The sequence below is a fragment of the Sinocyclocheilus anshuiensis genome, unplaced genomic scaffold (assembly GCF_001515605.1).
Source record: "Sinocyclocheilus anshuiensis isolate Anshui unplaced genomic scaffold, SAMN03320099.WGS_v1.1 scaffold697, whole genome shotgun sequence".
NCBI classification, from domain to species: Eukaryota; Metazoa; Chordata; class Actinopteri; order Cypriniformes; family Cyprinidae; genus Sinocyclocheilus; species Sinocyclocheilus anshuiensis.
In genome coordinates, this window is record NW_015538036.1 from 2,311,138 (window position 1) to 2,328,700 (window position 17,563).

General features: G+C 35.2%; 2 protein-coding genes and 1 long non-coding RNA gene across 7 annotated transcripts in view; all 3 read right to left on the bottom strand.

Annotated features, from left to right (window-relative positions):
• The window catches only part of LOC107681229 (NADH dehydrogenase [ubiquinone] iron-sulfur protein 4, mitochondrial), a 13,427-nt gene extending 10,788 nt beyond the window's left edge, over positions 1-2,639 (bottom strand). The window contains exons 1-2 of the mRNA XM_016477450.1: positions 2,398-2,639; positions 233-311 (exon numbers count right to left, since the gene is read on the bottom strand). Coding sequence (XP_016332936.1) covers positions 233-311; positions 2,398-2,546 — 228 coding nt within the window. The 5' untranslated portion in view covers positions 2,547-2,639. The remainder of the gene's footprint in view (positions 1-232; positions 312-2,397) is intronic.
• Positions 2,640-3,519: 880 nt separating this feature from the next.
• On the bottom strand, positions 3,520-14,919 carry LOC107681506 (uncharacterized). The gene is made up of 3 exons (XR_001633262.1): positions 14,575-14,919; positions 4,016-4,260; positions 3,520-3,643 (listed from the first exon to the last, which is right to left on the bottom strand). It is a non-coding gene; the product is annotated as an uncharacterized LOC107681506 (long non-coding RNA).
• Positions 14,920-15,325: 406 nt separating this feature from the next.
• The window catches only part of LOC107681238 (ADP-ribosylation factor-like protein 15), a 133,150-nt gene continuing 130,912 nt past the window's right edge, over positions 15,326-17,563 (bottom strand). For all 5 annotated transcript variants that reach the window (XM_016477492.1, XM_016477484.1, XM_016477500.1 and 2 more), the window contains one exon: positions 15,326-15,553. In XM_016477492.1, the coding sequence (XP_016332978.1) occupies positions 15,401-15,553 (153 nt within the window). In that variant the 3' untranslated portion in view covers positions 15,326-15,400. The remainder of the gene's footprint in view (positions 15,554-17,563) is intronic.

The following is a 17,563-nucleotide window of genomic DNA, read 5'->3' on the forward strand; positions in this document are numbered from 1 at the left end:
ACACACACACACACACATACACACACACACATATATATATATATATATATATATATATATATATATAGATATATATTAATATTAAATTAATTTAATAATAAAATATACTAAAAAAAAGATATTTATATTTGGTTTCCAACCAGTGATGAAGAATTTTAACTTTTACATAATTACAAAAGCATTTAAGAATCGTGACCCAGTACCCAAAGAAAAGCACAGCCAATGTGTATACCAGTTTCTCATCCACGGTGATGAGCTGGGATCCCTGTCCCTGTTGTTCTGCCAGCCTCCATCCTGACGTGCATATTGACCTGCAAAACAGGAAGATTAATTTTTTTAAATAATAGAGATAAGCAGACACACACAAACAAACTTGTATGTAGGTACAAACAACGGCACAGTAGAGTGTTTTGAAGGAGGGGGATGCGTGTCAAGAGACAGGAGAGAGGAAGCCACACAGCTCTCTCCTCTGCCCTCATTAATTCTGCCTGCTGAGTTTCTGGCAGACTTCTATAAGCCAGTTAGAAACAAACAGCCATTGGTGTCATCCTGCCAGTCTACAGTCACAGCCTTTGAAATGAAACAGTAACTGGTCTGTCATAAACAAACAATAATTCTGAATGGCTAGCGACAGAAGCACTCACTGATCTCTCATTTGGATTTTAAGTGAATGACACATGGCCGGCAGGTGAGGAAATGTAAAGCTGCTTTCAAATTTGTGACCCTCTCTGTGAAATCCAGGCTAAAGTCTCAAAATCTAATTACGAGATAACAAGCATCAAAGTTTGATTTCAACCAGTAATTTCACTATGATTTCAATCTTTGACATAGTCTTACTCGGTCAATATTAAAGATATCAAGGTTACATTTTCACAGAATGTTCTTTACCGTATGAAGGATGATTTTATGTAGAAAACAGTAACTCAAAAAAAAAGCTGGGTTTTCACAGCCAGGGTCACATTTGGATTCGAATCACTGACTCTGACAGGAGACCACAAACCTCCAGTCAAATTGAATATTCATTAAACACAAGCAGAGTGAACTTCTGTGTTAAATTGTTTAGAATTATGTTCCCATATAAACTGGTGCATTGAATGAATGCAACGATTTACAGAAGAATAATTTTGAAAATTATTTAAACAGAAATCAGCTCTGTTTTTGTTTCATGAATAAGATCCAATGTGTTATGCAACCAAAAGAGTTATGTTTAGAACCTACATTTTATGAATATTAAAAAAAAACAATTTTTCATTTAATTTGCAAAATAAGAAAGACAAAGGAAGATGCTGGATAAAAGAAGAGTCTGTGTGCATTTTAACGTACTGTAAACACCTGACAGATTTCAGCATTGTGCATACAAAATATATATGATATATTTTGACATTTTATTGATAGACTGAAAATCATGTGTAGAAAGAGGGGGGTCACACTCAAACCCACATTTCCCATAAGCATGACTTCTACTTCCACAGATCAAAACTTCACCACTACCTTCACCACACAGCATTACAAATACTCTTAAAAACGTAATATTATTTTGATCATAATTATTCCTGAAAAAGAAATGACATGCAATGTCTTGTGCAGAACCTACATCTTCTGACAAGATTTTATTTGTTTTATGTTAATGCATACTATCAGTTAGAGTCAGCACCGTGCCTGCTGGCTCCTGATCTGATATCTAGCCAGAAGAAATACGATTTAAGATGAGAACAATCTTGACTAAATCAAAAAATCATATTAGAATTATTACAGTAGAAAAGCTCAAGTCTAAAGCTAAGTTAATCGGGACTAGAGGACAGTAGCACCATTTCCAACATGCGCAGACTACATAGCTGGTCAATAAAAGGTCTTGCAAAGTGATATGAGCATTATCTTGCAAATTTCAGAACTTCTATATTAGATTATATAGTAAGTAATAGGTAACAATCCAAAGGTTAACCTCTACTAGATTCAGTTTACAGTAACATAATGAAGAGTCTGTATTTTCGTTTATACAGAAGGTCAATGGGCTAACCTTCACACAAACCGCTAACGTATAAGTTACTGTTACAATCACAATGACTTCTGAAAATATAAACCAACACACCTGCTCAGGAAAATTAGAACGGTATTTATCACTAAAATTGGTCAGTTTCATTTCTATCTGTTACAAATGACTAACAACACGTTACACACGTAACAACCTTTTACATTTAAAGGCGGGACAATACTATCTGTTAGTGTTCGTCACACAGACATCTTTTATGAGAGAATTAAGAGATGACACTCTGGCTATGTCAGTTAGCTAACCAGCTAACAGTGTAACTCTAAACAGATAAACAAACAAACCGAGCATTGTTTCTTTGCACGTATATATACAAACACAAAACAATTATTTGAATTACTGGTTTTTACCTGGCAGGATTCACAAATATTTTTGTGACAGAGTTAAGATAGATCATTCGGCTTAAACTAAAGAATGACATTGAAGACGCCATGTTGACTTGCGCTGTACGGCAACACACAGCGTCCAAACTTAAGCGATGCGTATTTCTTCTCTTCATGAAGGCAGAGTTCAAACTTTTGAGTTAAAAGTGTCTGAAATTCTTAGTGAACTACAAGTGAAAATTACAGCATCTCTGGAGGTGTCTGTTTCTGATACAGAGCTAATGACTCTTTATAACGCCTGAATTTGATTTCGCGCTGTTTTGTGTGGTTGCATCATTTGCCCTAGTTAAGGAATTTTGGCTCACCCAAAGCATCGAATGAGGCATAATTAGTACGAACGGGTGATAACTTGTATTTTAAAAAAGTACATTTTCCCCATAATTTAATTCATTACATCGGTTTTAACAATTACACGCGTTTTTAACATATGGCTGAATCACCAAATGGTGATTTTTTTAGTTAAAGTGACACCTGTGGTGTCTAGTGACTGATAATTATGAGAGCAAATAACATTTCTGTTGTACAGAAATGTCATAGAAAAGCAGTTTATTTAAACAAATTATTGAAAAAAGAATGGAAGCAGTCTACTATTTTGAATGACTGTAATCAGTAGGCCTCACATTAAAATTCTAAAAACATGCAGCTTAATGTATGAATGTGAAGCAGGTCATATAAAGCAAAATATGCATAAAATAACTTTCATGCTTTCTTTTACATTTAACTTGATTTCCTCCAAATATCTAGCCACTATATCCCAACAATAGGGAAAAAAGGCTCTATAAAAGGAGAAGAAAAAAAAGCAAGCATCCATGGCATGTCCCTTAATTTGAGTTCAGGTCTATGAACTTCAAAGGCTCTCTCTAGATGGGTCGATTTCCTCCTCAGTTCACAGAACTGGACTGAAGCAAGACAGCCCTCTTTTGGGACTTCAGGCATGCCACAACATAACACACTAATTTTCCGCTATTTATCAGTTACTGGATCATTCTTTTACTTCTGTATTTCACCATTCATTGTCATTAGGTTATATATGCGTCGCCAGTAAAGGGACCGGGAATCTTCTCTAAGCATGAGATCAAAGTACCTATTGATAAGTGAAAGAATTGAAAGGTCCAAGGGCCATCCCCACACTTCAGTGCTGGAATCTCCATTTTGCTTTAATGAGGCCCATTCATCTACCACCACAGAGATGGTGTGAGTGAGGTGGTCCTGTCTGGGACATAAACACATTGATTTCCAAATCAGCAAGGATTGTTTTTGTTTCGGCCAACTTAAAGTTATAAAATGATGTGAATGATGTTCACCTTATCTGAAAATATATTTTGGCATTTAGATTGTCTTTCAATCTATAATTTTTTTTTAGTAATAATTATATTTTTATCATTTATTATTTCATCAAAAGATATCAAAATGTCAAAGCTGTGCATACTTTATATTATATAAAGATCATAATACTTATTTATAAAAGACAATATGAGAAAACCCAACCTGTGCCGAAATACTAGTAAACACAATTGATAAGTAACACATTGTCTCAAAGAGTTAATCTATGGGAAAGCAAAAGGAAAAAACAGAGTGGCTTTACTTTTCTCCATTTCCCTCCCTCTCTCACTCTCCTGTCCCATTTGAAGGAGATGTGAGTTGGCAGCACAGGAGAAGCTTGAAGATTAATGGTGTAAAGGGGGGCTCTGACAGCCTTTCCGCTGGTTGCAGTTCTCCTGGGTGGCCCGATTGGTCTTGGATGTCACTTTTGCTACTTAATCTTGTGTATGTGAAACAGCCTGACATGCCTGAAGAACTCAGTCTGTCCACGTCTGTATAGACATCAACCTGTGACACAGTTAAGGTATCTTTAATAGGATGTCCTTTGCCACAGCTCTAATATTTAGAGCCAAAAAAAGTTGTTAGAACTTTGTGGTAGGATTCAAGACACCATTTATTCGATCACTAAAAACAGTAATATTGTAAAATATATTATTACAATAAAAAAAAAAAGTGTTTTTTTTTTTTTTTTTCAAATGTAGATTATTCCCGTGATGGCAAAGCTGAATTTTCAGCAGTTATTACTCCAGTCTTCAGTGTCACATGATCCTTCAGAAATCATTCTAATATGATTGTCTTCTTATTTTTATCAATGTTGAAATAGTTGTGCTACTTAATATTTCTGTGGAAACTGTGATATCGTTTTCAGAATTCTTGGATTAATAGAAAACTCAAAATAACAGCATTTATTTGAAATATTTTTGGTATTTCGATTTTTGGTAACAATGTAAGTCTTTACTGCCACTTTTGATCAATTTAATGCATCCTTGCTGAATAAAAGTATGAATTTCTTTACAAAAAAATGTGAACATAGCATATGTAACAACTGAAGCACAGATTGTTAACCAGTTGGGTTTGGTAATAGTGAGAAGGGATTCCCAGACAGATTACTGATCTGAGAAGCTCAATTCTCTGGAGAATAGTCTGCCAGCCTGACGTCCTGTGGCTGCAGGGTAAATCCTAAAAAAACAATGAGCTAGGATTGTTATAAACAGTCTCCTTGTTTTGAAGATCTAGAACTCAAGACAGTCAGTTGTATTTGAGGCTGTAATCAATAGCCTATTTGTATATACTTCTCCCCAAATATGCAAACAAATAGTCTATACTTTTTGTTATACTTTTTCTGAATTGATCTAAAATGTATTGGCCAACTTTCTATTTCAGAAAAAAAAAACTAATCACTTTCTTGAGACGTGGGAATAAATGTGTCTGCTGTTAATCCATTAGACGTCTTTTCCCGTGCCTTCAATTAGTATTTTAGGCATCAGCAGAGTGGATGCGAACTGGTTTCTTGTGTGACCTTTGTGACTTTTAACCTTAATCCTCTCTCCCCTTCAAACCCACTTTTTCTGTCACCCTGAGCGTTTTCTCATTATCAGTCCCCTCGTTCGCCTTCAAAGCGACAGTAGGTTCACTGAATTTTCCCTCTCATCTCTTTACCTACTTGTATTTTCTGACACATGCTGTGGGTCCTTCATGTTCTGAGAAAGTCCACTTCTTTTCTACTAAGACGTCATTGCAAAACCTGACTTGTTATACACCTAATATACTCTGAACATCGTCATCATAGTCTCAGTTTAATTTATAAAGCCCAGGTGTCTCGCGTCCTGGGAAACTGTGTTTGTGATGATGAAGAAGTTGCTCTTTTTTTTTTAAACCTCATGTTTCATGTGTATCTCTGAGTTGTAAGCAGCCCACATAGTGTCGTAAGTGAAGCCGCGGCCTGGTATAAACTGTTTGGATAAAATGAAATAATCCACCTACAGGGCTTGGCGGAGAGCTCTAGAGGAAATCAAATAGATCGTTTTAAATAGAGTAATCAAATATTTACAAGACGATAACGATTAATTGAGTGTCCCATGGTATGATTCACATTCAGTGCTTCATTGAATGGGGATTATTTGCGGTCTCTTCAAAGGAATCCATGTCACTGGAGGTCTCATGCCATGTTAAATGGTTCCATATGGTATGATATTTGGTTTAACAATTAAGTAATTAGTGAGAAATAATTACTTAAACACACATTATAAGAAGATAAATAAACTGCTTGGTGTGTCTGTAGTGAGTGGACAGAGGAAAGCTTTTACTGAATTTTGTAAAAGATAATTTTTCTTAGAAAAAATATGCTACCATTCATAATTTGGGGTTGGTAAGAATTTTTATACGTTTTTTTTTTTATATATATATATTTTGATATCTTTAATATTGTGAATAATATTACTACAATTTAAAATAATTATTTTCTATTTTTCTGTGATGGCAAAGCTGAACTTTTAGCAGTCATTACTCCAGTCTTCAGTGTCACATTATTGTTCAGAAATTATTCTCAAGAAACAAAATAACATGATAATTGTACTGACTGTCACTTTTTAACAATTTAATGAATCCTTGCTGAATAAAATAATTTCTTTCCAAAAAAAGTACTCACACCAAACTTTTGACTGCCACTTACAATGAATGGGGTACAAAATTAAACCTGTTTTTTTTTTTAATCAACCTGCCAAATCTAGGTCAAACTACATTTGATATTCTTTTTTATTTTAATGAGGTTTGCCACTTTTTGCAAGCCTGTAGCCAAAATCTCTAAATATAAGTAAAACATCTTCATTAAACATTAAATCAGTATAGTCAGCAAAATGTACACAATAATATATATATATATATACATATTATATATAAAGAAAATAAATATAATACAACATTTATCTTCGCCATCATACTTCAGAAATTATCTAATAATCGTTTTTTTGTGTATCACATTTTTAAGAAATGTAAAAAACAAATTTCAGGTGGTAAGATCATTGTACACAAAATGTGTGGCATGGCTAAATATCATGTCACAATGATGCTATTGCTGTATGATTTTAATTGTTAGATACAACCAAAAGGGTCCAGGCCTCTGAAGTGAGGCATGTTACATAATTTAATATCTAAAAAAAAAAAAAGAGAGACACTAAAGTTTATTCATGGAATGTGCCATACCTAGACATCTAAAAACCTCCAAGAGCTGCTCATAAATCTTCATAAAAGTGCAGCCTCAAGCTCATCATCTTCTCAAGGACTCCGGGACCTGTGTTTCACGAACAATTGCAATGCTGCGTCTAGATGTCTAAATCTTCCTCTCAGTATATCTGAAGGGGGAGTTAGTCCAAAGTGAGGTCAGTTGGACACATTGGATTGTCTTTTCCATTCATGAGAGGAACACAATGGCTGAAATGACCACCACTGGATGACCTTTTCAACAGACCTCATGCCCTCGTTTGATTGACATTTCTCTTTGACGGCAGGGGGCGGAGACGGCTTTTGGTGGGCAATGGGGAGGGCAGATTCTCCTGGGTAAATCCTCATCCACATCTTTTCCTTTGGACAACAAAGAGTGTGATGTTTTTGTCTGAAATAAGGAGCCAGATCCCTTCTGTTTTGATGAGTGGGCCACCTGGGACACACATCTCCATCATCGCGTCAAAAGATGAGAGAGAAAAAAGATGGAAAGAGAGGAGACGAGAGGAGGATGGAGGAGAAAGAAAACCTCCACAAACAGAAGCTTGAATGACAAGCTCAATGGAGACTGTTCAGCCAAGTGACCAAACCTCTTGTCTGTGTCATTAGTCCGTCTCATGCAAACCGACCAAAACGAGCAGCTCACAGACACTCCAGTGACGCAAGCAAGTGGAGTTATTCTTTCAACTTCTATTCAGAGTTATAACAAAACATGCCAGAAGAAGGTTCCGAATTTACTGTCATCGTAACAAGCCCACTTACTTTCTCTTTTCTCTTACCCTCAGTTTTTGACATTTTTTTTTTAAACTATGTACATCTGTAAACAATGACCAAGCATTTCAAATGTCCGGAACAATGGGCTTTTAGAAATGTTTTGAAAATGCACATAAGAAAATTTAAAGCTAAGGAAGAAAGCAAATCAATTGCTGTCAATTAGTGTCCATAATAAATAAAAAAGAAAACTGTAGTTAAATAAATGTGCCAAACTCTTAATTTAAAAAAAAAAAAAAAAAGGATAATTTTTTCTCTTTGCATTTGTGTAATTTTATATGATTATGAAAACTTTTAAAACATCTTTAAGAAAATGTCATTAAGTTCTGGTAAGGTAACAACGTTTTGCTTACACAATGAAACCATGTACACAGCTTAATCTTTATTTTCTAAAATAAAAAAAATCATGGTAAAATTAATAATATATTTACGAAATAATTATTATTTACTAATAAAGAAATAGATATTAATAGTATTCTTGTTATTACTATTTTAACAACATGTGTACATTAATAGTTGGTTTCTAAAATAAATAAATAAATAGGTTATTAAGGTTTAAATAATAATCAAGGTAAAAAGGTTTAAATAATAATCAAGGTAAAATTATTATTTAAAAAAATATGAGTTATTAAGTTTGGGGAGTTGCATTACATAATATGGTGGATAGGTATTCAGGACATTCTATGTATGAATTGCATTTTAACATTGGTATAACACTTTATTTTGATAGTCCACTTTAGACATTCTACTAACAGTAAGTAACTGCAACTACATGTCAACTAGCAGTCATTAGAGTATTAGACTGTCTGCTTAATGTCTTCTAACACTTTATTTTGATGGGCCCACAACATACAACATACTGACTATAAGAAACTTTGCAAGTATATGTCAACTTATTCTACTAACCCTAAACCTAACAGTCTAAGTTAGTAGACATGTAGTTGCAAATTAAAGAGAATTAGTTGACATGTAGTTGCAAGGTTACTCATAGTTAGTAGTAGGGTGCACAATATCTCGAAATTATCGAAATATCGCAAATGTAAACATCGCGATATGCATATCGCAAGGGCGTGTGATATCTGAATAATTTGAATAATAGGCTACTTAAATCAAAACGTTGCAAAAGGTCAAAGTTTTAGTTCGAAGCATATAGCAGAGAATAGCTTGACGTTAAAAAGAGTTAAGTGCAATAAGTTGCAGAAAACAACTCTTTGCTGTCTTGTCTTGCTGTCTGACTCACACCTGAGAGACGCGTTTCAGACAGCGTGCGAACACCGAGTTTATTCGTCTTTCGCATCTCCTCTTTATGTTTGAACAGACACATACACACAGAATTATGTCAATAGTACCTGTCTCTACGATCATTCTCGTAAACGCAGTCGGTTATGTTTTAAATTAATGTAAACAGCTGAGAAAGAAATCGGATGTTTATCATTATACTGGATCCATGCAGTTGGTTTTAAAGGGACAGCAGCCTATAAATACCTGCTGCTGAATATGTCACTAATGTTAATCAAACAACAAAACAGCTGATTAATCTAAATTTAATTCATACATCATACAGTGTGCAGTGTTATTTTACACTTAATTATTACATTTCTGTACCTGAATACTACTGTTTATTTTTTATTTTATTTTTTACCTTTATTAGTTATGTTAGTTTTTGCTGTAGTATCGAAGAGGTGTTCTATAAATAATAAAGAAATCTTGATTTTTTGCTCATCCGAAAAATGATCCAATCTGAGACTCAAAGTCCGGAATATGATCTGAACCGTGAATTTTGTGATCTGTTGTACCCCTGCTCTCTTCACTTATCTCTCTTGATCATGCCAAGTTGTCTGCAGTGAAGTTCAGTTGTTGTCTCTTTTATTCAAGCTAGTTAAATTCATTTTAGGCAACCAAAATCTGAAGAATACCTGCCCGAAGGGCTACCAGGGATTTTGAAATTTTGCGAGCCCTAAGTTGATGTCTATTAAAATCCATTGCATTAAGAAACCTACTGCAACCTACTTGAACTCACACTATGAAATGCACTACTAATCAACTAAAAGTTATTAGGCCACCCTTTAATTGTTAAAAATGACAAGGCCATCTGTAGAGCAGATTCCCACATGAGAGGAAAATAGATCAGTGTTAAAGATCCCACTGAAACCAGAGATCAGTGAGAAATATTCACCTATTGTCATTTTGCAGTGTTTCCCACACAGACTTTACTTCGGTGGGCAGCCCAGGTATATAAACGGCCGCCCAAGTATATTTGGAGAAACATTTTTGCTTTAATTATTTTTATCCTCTTATACTTTTTTTATCCGCCCGAAATAATGAAACCATCCGCTATCGATTAACTAGTGGAAAATCTCCGCTCGCCCTACACGTTTCATATCTGCTCGTGACATTCCCACATGCGCTGCAGAGAGGCGGTGGATATTTCACAGACGTCAGGGCTCGACAGTGCGGGCACTTCAGTCGCATTTGCAACTAAAAATAGATGTGTGCGAACTGTAAAATGTGTGTGTAAAATCCCTCCAGGTGAGTTTTCTTAAATTTAATGTAATAAAAAAAGTCTTCAATACATGAAATGGTAAAACAAATGTCTTGATCATTTTAAGACGTCTTATATTTTGAGGATGGAAAAACATAAATCGCAATACAGCCTATTGATTATTATACTTCAAAAGGCTATGATTTTATATATAAAACAAAATAGCGCTGCACGTTGCAGTGTCACAAGGCTACACGTTCTACAGGCTCGTGCAACTGCCCTTCAGACTGCTTCAAAGTGATTCTCAATCAATGAATAGCGCACATTTATGCCAAGCGATTGCTTATGAACTCGAGTTGATGAATTATGACAACGTCTATTTTATGACCTTTATATAATATGTTAATGTAAAGTTGTAAGAATGCATATTTTATCTCTCATCTGAAGGATCAGCCCACAATAGTATAGACATTTCAAAATAACAGTCCCGGTGTATTTCGGGCTTGTTTATAATTAAAAGTCACACGTTAAGTTTATTTTATTTTTATTTTTTCTGGGCATTACTGGTATTTCGGTTAGACAATAAATTGTATTTACTTTAATTTCCATTCAATTCACAGTAAACGATTGTAGTTTCTGGCTGGGATCCTTCCCCACAGGAAGAAAATCCAAAGAACATTATTTGACACATATTATTCAACATATAGATTTTACCAGTATCAGTAAAATCTGGTTCCCATTCACTGAGAGAGACACTATATGACTGTCTTTACCATTTAAATGCTGTAATTTTGCATAATTTACAATGCATAATAATGCATAATAGAATTATTTAATTAAATGTAATAGTAGCCTATGTAATTAAAATTAATTTCAATAAATAAAAATATAGTTACAAAAATCACACATTATTTGTTATTTGTCACATGCAGTAGACCATTTTGTGTGCCGTGGGTAATAGGAGGATTTTCCACCCGGCTACAACCTGTGGGAAGCACTGTTTTGACTGTACTGATTTTGTTTGCAGTCAAGACCCGACATGACCAAGCAATGTCCACTCACACCTGGGTAAAGCACACTTATTACTCTAACACACTTCCATACTTCCTGATGAATTCAGATTCCAACCCAGCGCTTACATAACTCTGTGACAACATGATGAATTACTGACGAGAGGGGAGGCACTCAAGGCCACGAAAGCAACCTGTCTGCCAGCCGGCCAGCAGCCCACGCCACATATTTGCTCTAACCTACAGCTGGGAAAACAAATGACCATTATGCCCCATGTAACTTCTAAAAACCCACACATTTCCTCTGAATTTTTGTTTGTATGTTCACTTTGATGTTAAAATTACATTTTCTGATTTAATGCTAAGTAATGCTAAAACACTGCTGGTCACTTTCAGAAGTCGTAGTGATTCTTTCTTTTCCAAGAAAGAATGTGAAACAAATTGGTTATATAATTTTAATTTTTAAATATTTTAAAATATAATTTAAATGGATTTTTCACACTTTAAGCAATATCATATCGCATATCGCATTTTTCTTCAATATCGCACAGCCCTAGTTAGTAGAATATCTAAAGTGGACTATCAAAATAAAGTGTAACCTTAACATTTTTTTATTAGTTAAATAGGACAAAAAAAAAACTTTAACCCTTTGTGTCCCACAAAATACAAAAATAAAAATAAAATGGGTTTGGAACAACCTGGAGGATGGATACGTGACAGGATTTACAATTTCGTGTGAACTAATCCTTTAATAATTTGTTCTTATCTGAGTTTCCCACTGCAACTGATATCACTGATAGCTCACACATGTTGTTTGCTTAAGTGAGAAGGTGTGTGGTGCCATGCTGAGAAGCCTGACATGCATAGGAAAACAGCTTTAAATGAACCGTGGCCGTATGTCAATTTCCTTCTCTCTCCAAAACACAAATACGGGAACACAAACAAGATCTCGCCGACTGGCTTTTGTTACGAGTCCCGTTGTCAAGACTGACTCAGGATGGGAGAGACTACTGTGTTTATCTTTAATCCCGGGGCTTTGAATAAGTTCACCGGTGGCACCGTATCCCAGTCAAGCATAAGGCGTGGGAGATCGGCCCCCTGACCGAGGACAAGCTGAAACTGTTAAAAAAGAAAAACCCTTCACAGTGTGGCACGGTACTGGATCACGAGGACCAGATGGATGTCAAGGGAACATCTGTTGCATTTCCACAAGGGCAAACCCCTTCAACAGGTTGGGAAAGTTTGAGATTACTAGGCTGTTTGGACGGAGGGAGAGCAAAACATTCGCCGTTTGAGAAAACACCAACGAACAGGCTTTGTTTTCCTTGTAAACAAAAAGGTTCCCCGACGAGTCATGCATTACCATTTCAGTCTGTGAGGACTTAAATGATGAGGCGAGCTTTGGCCTTTGAGCAAACACAACTGGGAAAAGACTTTCAAGAGGAAAATCAAGCAAAAGCGTTTCCCCTCCTTCTCAAAAGTCATTCTAACAAAGATCTCCACGCTCTGTTCCAAGTCTTTGTCAGTTGCTGGTGAATTCCTGCTAAGGAACTAAAAATAATCTCTGTCTAGACACAGCAAGTGTGAAACTGAGCCAAGCGAGAAAACGATATGCAAATGGAGCTAAGACTGGTATTATAAAAGACATCCCATGTGGGAGGGTTTTAAGAGCTCTCGGTGGTGTAAAAAGCAAGACTGAAGCCAAAAACAAAACAAAAAAGCTGGGATGTGTTTGTCTCGGTACCTGCAAGGTGTCCCGGCGTGTATCTAATTACATTGCTGACATTCAGATGATGTCGCACCAAGCGGAGGAATGGGGCATTTAATAAGTTCCTGGCCTTAGGGCCTGTGCAATCGGTCTGTGGGCCTCTTCGGAGGACAGACGGGCCAATTCTAACAGGCCGAACTGTTTTTTTGCAGCGTTTCTGCTTTGAGGGTGGGCTCCATTAGCGTGACCAAAGGGAAGCAGAGCGCCCGAGAAAGACAGGGCAAAGGGCTTTCTCTGAGAGCGGCTAGACAAGAGCAGCAGACTAGAGAGGAGCATCAGCCGCAGACAGAGGAAGAGCAGATCAAAGAATCGCAGGGGCAACCTGCGTGACAGACATTGTATTAAAGCAACGTGGGTAGTTTGAAAAGAAGGGAAGAAAAAAATAAACCTGGCTGGATCAGGAGCCCTGTCTGAGAAACGTTAACTTCCCTTTTTTTATCTACATCAGACCGCAAGCGCATAAAATTTGGGTTCGAGGCAGAGATTAGATGGGGAAGCAATGATATGATGTACACTTTGATTATTTTACTGGGTTACTTTGATTTTGCCGGACGAAGGTGGAACTATTGAGAAACTATTGGCATGAAAACAGCAGCATATCAGATGTATTTTACACTTACGTGCCATTGTCTGAAATTAATCATTTTAAATCATTTCATATTTACAATAAGATTCAATTGTGAGGTGGTGGTACTTTACAAATGGATGTAATAGCTATGATCAACACTTTTAATGCATTTATTAATAAGGTCACACTTTATTTTAAGGTCCAATTCTCGCTATTAACAAACCATTAACTACATTTGCCTCGATAAACTCCTAATTTGCTGCTTATTAATACTTAGTAAGGTAGATGTTAAGTTTAGGATTAAGGATGTAGAATATGTACTAATAAACAGCCAATATGCTAATAATAGGCATGCTAATAAGCAACTAGTTAATAGTGAGAATTGGTCCCTATTCAAAAGTGTTGCCATTAATAAATTATTATATAATATTAGTTTATAATAATATAATAACAGTGAAGGTTAATATTTGCAATGTTTAATTTCCACATATACAAATAAATTTTTAACATTTAACAATTCACAAGTTTTATAAATTAACAAGTTACTTTATTACAAACAAACATTTCAAATATTGTCTGTATAAATTAACATTCACCTAAATTAATAAATGCTGTAAAAACTATCCAATATGTAGTTTGTGATACCTAATGCATTGGCTAATGTTAGTGAATTAAACCTTATAGTATAGGCATCTGCTAAATGCTTAAAATGTAACTGCAGTAAAGCGCTACCCTGAGGACTTACAAAGGATCACATGAAACATCTAACTGGTACATGGCCTCAAATCAAATTAAAGGCAGTACAAATATGTGTTTTTTTGTTGTTGCAAAAAATAAGACCTCGAGTGGCAATTGGCGGGCAAAACATGTACAACCTAGTTAACACTATAAATACAGAAACACAGCATATGTGAGTCCTAAACTACTCCCGTGAGACAAAATAACACATCAGAGAGGTGCGCAGTCAGGAATCTAAATTTGTGGAGAGGAATTTGGATAATACCAGCAGGAAGCAGCGGGTGAGGCCGCAGAGCGTGGCTGGGCGAGGAGTGAGGTAGCAGACGGGGAGGAGTCTCCACAGACAGTTGGAGGGCTTAAGCCTGGCGGACAGGGACTTGTCAAATGCAGCTGTTGCCGACACTGATTGATAGAGTTTGTATTCCAGCTCAAACCTGAAAACAGCTTGGCCAGTGCCAAGTAAATGGGGTGTGTGGTCTTTTCAAACAACAAAATTAACAACATCATCTGGAGATAGAAATCTAAACGCAAGTACACATAACCAGTATTAAGAAACTCAGCACATAGTCTAGAAAAACATTGTAACATTCTCCTAAAAGGAAGAAAGAATAATGAGTGCAATGGACACTAGATTTGCTGAATTAAAAAAAATATATAATATAATATAATATAATATAATATAATATAATCATCTTCGATAAAGATGCTTATTTAGATTCTGAGCCATTATAAGAAATATGGATTAGTTCATACAAATATTGTATGTATATATGCATATACAATATATTATTTACATAAATTCCACACTCACACCACATGACAACCAACTAATAAACAACAAATAGGTTATCAAATAGCTAATTACATTTACAAATAATGGTAAAAACCTGATCTCTTTAAAGGACTTTGGTTCACCTGCTACTAAATCAGCATATGTGTGGCCCTTGACCTGAGGGTAACAAATATGTCAGTCAGCTCATCAAAACATGTGGCAATTTGCATCTATGTCTCGAAAAAGAAGTAAAAAAAAATAAAAATCTTTTTAGCAAACAACACTTCAAACCCACTTTCCACTTTGAAGTTTGATTGAATCATATCCTGCTAGGTAGCACCTCCTTCTCTTCCAAAAGGCGGATGAGTTGACTGAAACTTTCCTTCACGGCCTCCATGTTGTTCGTTGTGCTGCCTGCAAGAATCCAGCGCTTCCCTCGGGCCAGCGGCTGCAATTCAAAGTACTTCTGAATCTGAAAAAGAAAAGAAAAAAGAAAGAAAGAAAATAAATATTTATTCAATTATGACTCTCTCTTTTCAATATTTATTTATTTATTAAATATTTATTCAATTATGAGGCTCTATAAAAATAGCACAGAGAATTTTGGTTTGTCTCTCAAAAAAAAAATGTATTACATTATTTTGTAGATGTCAGGTTTCATTTGGTGAGAATTCAAGAGGCCTTGGGAAAAGGTATTTATAAAGAAAAAACAGACAATGTAATAACTGAAATTCTGTTCAATCAAATAACTGAAACTGTAAGATTTATTTGACTTTTTATGTTTGGGATTCAAATTAATCATTTAGTTTGCCTCCAAATTCCTTAAGATCCTCTAACCTAATTGCAGCTATATTATTATGATATAATATTTTATTATGCCACCCTTAACATAAGCAATGAAAACATTTTTAAGAAGGAAGGTTGAAATGTGTTGTCAAGTTCAAATGATGTTTAAACTTACTTATCATTAATTAGGAAAAACCATGAAATGTCAATCTGTGTATGTTTCAAGCTATTAAAATAGTGTTTCTGAGACCCCAAACTGAACATGAGGGATATTTTACCATAACAATAAGACTTTCTCTTTTCTCTAAACAAATCCTCTAAAAAAAATCCATAAACAGTTTTTATACATTTCCAAAAGGTAAAAAGCTTAGTATCTGCTTATTAGGTCAAAACGTTCCTCACAGAACAGCAGAGATGCGTTAATGTCCAGGCACTGTAACGTGAGGTTCATGTGCAGCAGGGAAACTATGCAGATTTAGTTAACAAGTGCTTGACGTACTCAAAATTGTTAGTAACAACTGATTAAGAGGATCATATGTCAAAGCTTTGTGCTCTGTGCTTGATTATACTTTTATGTCAGCACTTCATTATAGCACGAGCAGATCAGAACCATCTGTTAAATTTGACCTATTCAAGGAATATCATACTGCTTCTGCTCAAAAGACACAACATGATTAACTCTGTAAGTCATAGCAGGGAATAGTGTCAGTTTTGCAGGAGTCATTTGTAATAATAAAAATCACATTTATAGAAGGAAAACGTTTGATGTCCCTTATAACCGATCTTGTATCACACTACAATCTGTCAAACTTTTTAAGGTCACAAAAGTTTGGACTATTGACAGTACGTAGCATATCAAAGCCCACAAAAGGAGACACAGCTTTTTCACATTTGGCTCCAAAACTCTGGAATGGCTATCCTGATAATGCTCAGGGCTCAGACACACTTTATCAGGTTAAATCTAGATTAAAGACATCTCTTCAGACGAACTGTCACATACTGCATCTCATAGCCTAGCATGTCAGCTTTCTATCGCAGGATGTCCATCCTAAAGTTACTAGAGACTTTACAAGCACCAGTCTGGACCCAGAGTTGACTGCAGATGATGCCAACAACGAATGGACTTTCAAGATCCTTATATCACAATCATTATCATAATCATAAGCTGTATTTACTGCCTTGCTGCATTGCCAGACCTTGGGAAAATATTATGAGAACCACAATAGTATAATGTTTAGTTAACATCCTTCACATTGCACACAGTCATTTCCACAATCACCACCATTTTATCAAGCTATTCAACATATAAATCACCTATGAGGAAAAAAAATCAATAATATATTCAAATTTAAAGACATCACCAGCTTTTTGCTTAGTTTGGAGTGGCAAATCATATCAGTATACTTTCAAAATAATAGGTCAAAATAGAAAGATTAAATAGATCAAACGTGACGTTGAATACATTTATAGTAGTGCTGTCAAACAAGTAATCGCCTCCAAAATAAAAGTTTTTGTTTACATAATATATGTATGTGTACTGTGTATATTTATTATGTATATATAAATACACACACATAGAGTAGCCTATTTTTTTTTTATATTTACATCTATATACATTTATATTCTTATATTTTATATTATACATAATATATTTCATATATAAACATAACATTTTTCTTAAATATATACATGCATG